Source organism: Coenobita brevimanus, chromosome 60 (genome assembly GCF_032717465.1).
Source record: "Coenobita brevimanus isolate Jiangsu-jjx chromosome 60, ASM3271746v2, whole genome shotgun sequence".
In the NCBI taxonomy this organism is placed as follows: domain Eukaryota; kingdom Metazoa; phylum Arthropoda; class Malacostraca; order Decapoda; family Coenobitidae; genus Coenobita; species Coenobita brevimanus.
Genome location: NC_137013.1, coordinates 42,494,504 through 42,502,003, shown reverse-complemented (window position 1 = coordinate 42,502,003; position 7,500 = coordinate 42,494,504). Strand labels below are relative to the sequence as shown.

At 40.8% G+C, this 7,500-nt stretch overlaps 2 protein-coding genes across 2 annotated transcripts in view; one reads left to right on the top strand and one right to left on the bottom strand.

Annotated features, from left to right (window-relative positions):
- Positions 1-1,324, top strand: part of LOC145403412 (uncharacterized) — a 1,833-nt gene extending 509 nt beyond the window's left edge. Inside the window, exons 2-4 of the mRNA XM_080275192.1 lie at positions 25-193; positions 467-698; positions 1,090-1,324. Of these exons, the coding sequence (XP_080131318.1) occupies positions 25-193; positions 467-698; positions 1,090-1,324 (636 nt within the window). The remainder of the gene's footprint in view (positions 1-24; positions 194-466; positions 699-1,089) is intronic.
- A 464-nt stretch (positions 1,325-1,788) lies between these two features.
- LOC145403411 (uncharacterized) overlaps positions 1,789-7,500 on the bottom strand; it is an 18,534-nt gene continuing 12,822 nt past the window's right edge. Inside the window, exon 11 of the mRNA XM_080275191.1 lies at positions 1,789-1,817. Coding sequence (XP_080131317.1) covers positions 1,789-1,817 — 29 coding nt within the window. The remainder of the gene's footprint in view (positions 1,818-7,500) is intronic.

Below are 7,500 nucleotides of genomic sequence, written 5' to 3'. Positions count from 1 at the left end.
AGGTATCCATCTCGCTAATTACAGGTGTGGGGGTACCAGGTGTGTGGGCCGGACTGTGCAGGTGTAGAGGCAGGTGTATTTGTACGGGACCCCACAAACTGTACAACCTATTATGCTTGTGTTAATGTGGAAGGTGAGGTGGATTTTCTTCTTTTGTTTATTATTCAGCTGATTATTTCCACGTTAAAAATCTGTGTGTGTGTGTGTGTGTGTGTGTGTGTGTGTGTGTGTGTGTGTGTGTGTGTGTGTGTGTGTGTGAGAGAGAGAGAGAGAGAGAGAGAGAGAGAGTTCTAAAAAGTCCAAATATTACAAAAACTTACAAATGATCTTATAGGCGGGGTCATACCTTCTGTAACGCCAGAGGGCCGTAATAAGCAAAATAAATCGCTTAGGAAAAGGTGTTAGGGACCAAAAAAAAAATCCTAAATAGTACAGGAATTACAAAAAGTTACAAAATATCTTACAGGCGAGGTCATCCCTTCTGTAACACCAGAGAGCTGTAATTCCGGCTGGTATTTCGACCCCTACACCGCCTCCTGTATTCCTGTAACCCCAGACACCCCCCAGGACTACTGTACCGGTCTCTGTAACCCCTGTGAGCCATTCTGTAACCTGGACAATCCCGGGTCGTTACAGCCACACCCCACCGACTGTAACGCCTACTATGCCTGTCTACAAGAAGCTGAACTTCTCCTTTTGTACTGTCCTCCTGAGACGCCATATTATAGGTATGGTTTTGTATTTTTTCGTATTTTTTGTAACTAACTCTAAGGACTATTTTTTAAAAGTTACATTATCCTCTCTCTCTCTCTCTCTCTCTCTCTCTGGTATTTTTTTTTTTTTGTACTTTGTAACTTAAACTCTCTCCAAACACTAACAATTGAAAGGTACGTTCTCTCTCTCTCTCTCTCTCTCTCTCTCTCTAACACCTACAACACCCGTCTACAAGGAACTGAAAATCATTACAGACAGGTAACTAAATTCACGCAACCTGTCCCATTACAATTACAAAATACAATTAATAACAAAACCGCACAATTCAACCTCTAACAGTTACAAAATCTCCTTCTGTAATCTCTCCCACCACAGTTACAGAACCCGCCTTTGTACCACGGATTCCAGCGACTGTTACAAGTACTGTGACCCTTGTATTCCTCACTGTACCCTGCCTGACCAACGTATACCGGACCCGTATGACTGTACCCGCTTCTACATTTGTAACCCGCCCACTGTAACGGGGGTACAGTGTCCCCATTACTGGGTTTACAACAGGGAAATACTGGACTGCGAGGAGGATGCTTTCTGTCAGGTGGATTGCTTGTAATTTCATGTAATATTCTGTAATTTTATGTAACCTCCAACTCCATGAATTAGTCTGGTAGGAATGATGGTGATGATAATAATGATGATGATGATTTTTGCCAGGCGGAATGCTTGTAACTTTAATGTATTTTTTGTAATTTTATATAACCTAGGATGCTATGTAATCTGAATCCTCCTACTGCATGGTGATGATGATGATGATAATGATAATGATGGTAATTTGCTATGTACTTTTGCTGTTGCATAACACTTATAATAATCTGCAATGATGCGTAATTCGTTAAGTAATATTTGTAATGATTTGTAATATTAAGTAATAGGATTTTAGGTACTCTGAAGAGATTAAGCAGAGTAATTCTGTGTAACTCTTAGGTATACAGATTTGTTTTTTTTTTTAAGAGATACACCAAAGTAATTTCATGTAAAGTAATTTTATGTAATTTGAAGGCATACGGTAAAGTAAATCTATGTACTTTGCAGGCCAAAGTAATTTTCTGTAACATGAAGAAATACAGTACAAATTTCATGTAATATGAAGGAATACAGGACAGAAATTTTATGCAACCTGAAGCGAAATAGGGAAGTATTGATTTTTCAACTTAAAATCCAAGACAAACTATTGCCATATACCTGAAATTTGGACCTACTCCCCCCATGGAACACGAAGCTAGGTGTGGAAGGGAGATATGGTGGGATTTACGATAATTGAGGTTTATGAGGACAGATGAGGGGGGGAGGGGGACTCGACCCTGTGTGTGTTTATTGGGGGGGTGTTTTGTTGTGACCGGACATATATACATATATACAAACATACATACACACAAACCGTACATACATACATACACATACATACAAACATATATACATGCACACATACATAAATATATATACACACACAGGCAGAGAAATGTAAATGACAATGATATACCTTAGATACAGAGAGATACGTACCGATAGTTAGATAGATCGGTACACTTAGATCAATAAAAAGATAGATAGATAGAAAGATAGAGGCAGACAGATAGATTCACAGACAGACAGATAGATGGATAGATAGAAAGATGTACCCAGAACATAATCCACAACAGCCTGAGGAAGGGCAAATTCTCTCTCTCTCTCATCCAGCTTCTAATACACACTAATGCACAAGGTAACCATCACTAACGACCCTTCTAATCACGCTGAAGGCCAAATACAGCTCGTTAACCTTAATGGGGGTGATTAGCGCTCTCTAGTCAAAGGTAACAGAGCCACCTTTAAATTCTGTGTCCGGTCTCCTTGGTTACTAAACGCGTGATACGGGAAATTCACTACTTCCGCGTCACGTAATCAATATGCCTCGTTAATTCCGGGTCGCGTTGTGGGGTTTAATTATGGCAGTAGTTGAGGAATTAAACTGACACACACACACACACACACACACACACACACAGAAACAGGCGAGACCCCCCTCCTAACAAGATCCCTGGTGTCAAAGAAAACGGGAGAAAGACGGGGATTTGATATGAAAAAGTTTCCGATACTATGGGAACAATAACAACAACAACAACAAGAGAATAGTAGCAGAAGTAGTAGCAGTCGCAGCAGTAGTAGTGGTGGTGGTGGTGGTGGTGGTAGTAATAGTAGTTGTAGTAGTGGTGGTAGCAGAATAATAATAATAATGATAATAATAACAGTGACAAGAAATACCTCACCCCATCCACAGGTGCTAAATGAGATCTCGATGATGATAATGATGATGATGATGAATACCATAATGAATTAAAAAAAACAGCAACACTTCCAACAAAAATAGAGGTAAACAACAACAACAACAACAACAACAACAACAGGTGCCTGAGGGTAATAGAGATTTCTGTCGCCTCGCATTTTTCTGTCCCTCCCTCCAGTACCAGTCTATCTACCGGGTATCTATCTATCTTTCTCTTACTATTCTATACATATCTACCTATCTCTATCTGTCTGTCTACCCGTCTATCTACCCATCTATCTGTCCGCCTATCTATCTATCAGTCTATCTATTTATCTGCCCATCTCTTACCATTTAATACATATCTATCTACCCAGCTATCTATCTATCCGTCTATCTATCCATCTGCCTCTCTTACCATTTTATATATCTATCTACCCAGCTATTTATCTATCAACCCATCCATCTCTCTATCCATCTATCATAAAAACACCCCCGCTAATACCACCACACCAGACCTGAATGAGACCTTCCTAGCGTGTATTCAGTATGGACGGTGCGTGTTAGTGCCAGAGTGGTGACATGGGAAGGTGTGTGTGTGTGTGTGTGTGTGTGTGTGTGTGTGTGTGTGTGTGTGTGTGTGTGTGTTTCTCTCCCCGACCCTCTACACCCACATTTTTCTAAATCAAATCTCTCCTTTGTCTGTCCATGTTTTCTCTCTCTCTCTCTCTCTCTCTCTCTCTCTCTCTCTCTCTCTCTCTCTCTTTATTTTCTCACTTTCTTTCTCTGGTTCCTCCCCTACGTTTAGATAATTCGGAGACAGGAAGGAAGGGAGAGAGCAGTCGAGTTGTTTATGTAGCAGGTGTGTGTGTGTGTGTGTGTGTGTGTGTGAGTGTGTGTGCGTGAGAGAGAGAGAGAGAGAGAGAGAGACAGACAGACAGAGACAGAGAGAGAGAGAAACATTAAGAAATAAGAGCTATCAGATATACAGTGACAGATAGACAGATTAACAGACAGACACAGAAAGGTAGACAAACAGACAGAGACAACATTAAGCTTATCTGAACGTGAACCTAGTGGACTGCAGACTGAAGTTGTCCTTTCCTGCAGTCCACCATCTTCATTTCGGGGGACAGGGAGAGGACTGTGGGACGTTTGGATGGCCAGGCAGCTCCATCTCCCAGCTATATCGGTGCCACCACGTGAAGGGGTTCCTCTAGCAGCCAAGGGTGGGGAGTTTTTATTTGACATTCATGGCACGTTGAGATTTTCTTTTTTTACCCCCTCCCCCCCCTCTCTCTCTCTCTCTCTCTCTCTGACTTTCATTTCTCTTCCTTTTTCAAGTTTTTTTAGTTCCTCCCCCCCTCCCTCCCTCTCTCTCTCTCTCTCTCTCTCTCTCTCTCTCTCTCTCTCTAAGTGGGTAATTCAAGAACGGCCTGGGTCGGGTGCTTACAACTACCATAACCATAACAACCACCATTACCATCAACCACAACTACCACAGCACCACAACGACCACTATGTCCTAATAGCCAACCACAACTAGCACCAACCACAACTACCACCATCACCACAACTACAACAATCGCAACAACTACCAATATCTGCCCTTATACCACCATCACCACAACTACCACCGTCACCATTACCAAAACTACCAATATTACCACAACTACTATCATATATCATCACCACACACACACACACACACACACACACACATTCTCTCTCTCTCTCTCTCTCAGACCTTAACCAAATTGAGGCTATAGTCATAATTAATTGGCCTTTTTCTCTCAAGTCTTCGCCCGCTCCAAAATGTTTCGCTCACACGAAGGTTTTTAGGGGATTCTTTTGTGTGTGTGTGTGTGTGTGTGTGTGTGTGTGTGTGTGTGTGTGTGGGCAAAAACCTCACCCTTTAACCTTCGTCTGGGAGAGTCATTTTGGAGTGGGCGAAGACTTAAGAGAAAATGTCCAGTTAATTACGAATATTGCCTTCATTTGGTTAAGGTTTGAGAGAGAGAGAGAGAGAGAGAGAGAGAGAGAGAGAGAGAGAGTGTTGCATAAATAGGCTACTGTACAGACTTTACACACAACCTCATACAGGTAGTTGAACAGACAAAATAGACACCGCTTAAATACATAGGTACCGTAGAGAGAGAGAGAGAGAGAGAGAGAGAGAGAGAGAGAGAGACTGATTAACTGACTGACAGACATATACAGATATAAAAACAGATAGGTATATAGTCAGATAGACACAGGAAGACATCCTGCCCACACATATTCCTCCTGAGTGGAATATGGAGCAAAACGGAAGCGAAGCAATATGAAAACAGCTGCTGCATAATGAAACAGACCAGATTTGCGAAACAAACTAGCATCAGCGAAGCAAAATGGAATGGATTCTATTATTAGAGTGCCTATATGGAACTAATTACCCGCAAAACGAAGAAGGAAACCAGTTACTAAGGAATGGGACGACACGAAAGGAACTGGAGTGAAACGAAGCAATATGAAACAAACAGCTCGGCACAATGACATTTCTCCCGGTTTCCGCATCAACCAGTATGACACACAACACTTGTACTAATGGGAGAGAGAGAGAGAGAGAGAGTCCCCCTTCCTCCCTTCTCCATCACCTCCCTTACCATTCCCTCACCTAAACTTTCATATACCAAGCATCACCCGCGTAGAAATATGAAAGGAGGTACGAAAATAGATGAAAAAGGCGAAAATGAGAATCGCTTCCCTCCCTTCCATCTATACTCTTAACCCCCATTACTATAGTTATAACTTCCTACTGTCCCTTTTGCTTTCCACTGATCTTCAGTAGTGTAAAGCTGGCTGTCAGTGGTGATTCTCTCTCTCTCTCTCTCTCTCTCATTTTCACACTAGTCACACACCGCCATACCCTTCCTCTCTCTCTCTCTCTCCTAATCTTGCAGCTGTAGGAATAAATAAATAAAAATCATGAACCCAGATTGAACCTGTATCCTAATCTTTAAAAAATCGTGAAAAAGTAACAACTTATTATAAAAACAGGTCCTCGGGTTGAAGAGGATTAACTCGTAGTAACGAAGCAATTATCGGCAGTGATTACTGGCTTTCTAATCTTAATGGCGTGATTACTGAGGGCTTTGAGAGAGAGAGAGAGAGAGAGAGAGAGAGAGGTGTTCTAAGTGATCTGAGTATTTAGGTTCAACAGGCGTTTCCTCCAGCATCTGGATATTGATTTTAATTCGTCTGTGTTTTCTCCTTTACCTGGGTTCATTTGTGTATTTTTAGGCTCATTTGGGGATTTCCTGCTACATTTTCGCAGCTATTAGGCTCATTTGTGGGTTCTCTGCTCCATTTCGGTATTTTTTTAAGCTCAGTAGGGGTTTCTGCTTCATCTGGGATCATTTGCTACTGTTTACTTTTTTTCTCCTTCATTTGGATATTTAATTAGGTTACTTTCGGAATTTCTCTCCTCAGTTGGATTCAATTACCTTTTGCGTTCATTTGGGTGATTCCTAGGACCGGCGTACACAAAACAATAACCCAACATGATCATTGTATGTGTGTGAGAGAGTGGGTGAATTTTATACGCTTACTTTCCTCCATAGCGGGCAAATTATCCGTTAACACCAAAAAAGCTGCATAATCCTTCCCTCTACCACTACCCTGCAAGCACTCATACTCTACATTTAATACAGTAAAGCAAAATTCTCATATACAATATATAAAATCCCGTAACAATACCAGATATCATGAAAAATAACAACCCCAAACGGCTGACGCTTAACAAATATCAGCCTTACCTTCTCTACTGATTGCTTCATTAAGTTGCCCTGGTTAGCTCCTTCGCCATTTCTTTGACTCATCGGGGCAGTAATACACCAGCTTTCATAGTTCGATCAGATTTTCCACGTTAGGTAGCGAATAGAAGACCAAAACACTGATATAGAGTGTAACTTAAACGTGGAACTGCCAAATGACAAATTCGAATCGGAGCGGGTGATATCAGACAACATACATCTAAATGTTTTTAATGTTAATATGTCCTTTATTTTGTAACACATATTCTAGATATATGTATGAATTTACCCTGGATATTTCTTCACTAACTAGAATAAAATAAAAGAAACATTTAAATTTCAACTTATAATCATTACCCTTCTTGTTTACAACCCTGTTTCCTTTCCCATTAAGTAGCATTCGGATCTTTTCGCTTCGGATTTTTTTTCCTTTAGTTTTATTTTTTTGCTTATAACTTGCTGAATTACAGCCCTAAGTTTAAATTACTATGCAAAGCCAGGCAGAAGCTGAGAATTAGAGCATTACGAACACAAAAAGTATATTATATCAACTCGGCAAAGTTTGGGTCAAATTTTTGTGTCCCGGGAAACTGATGTAATTGTCTTTCATTCGCCGAAGTTAAATGAGTGTATTATTCCACGAGACTGAACACAAATGGCAAAAATGCTTTAATATTAAAGTCCGTGGAGCCA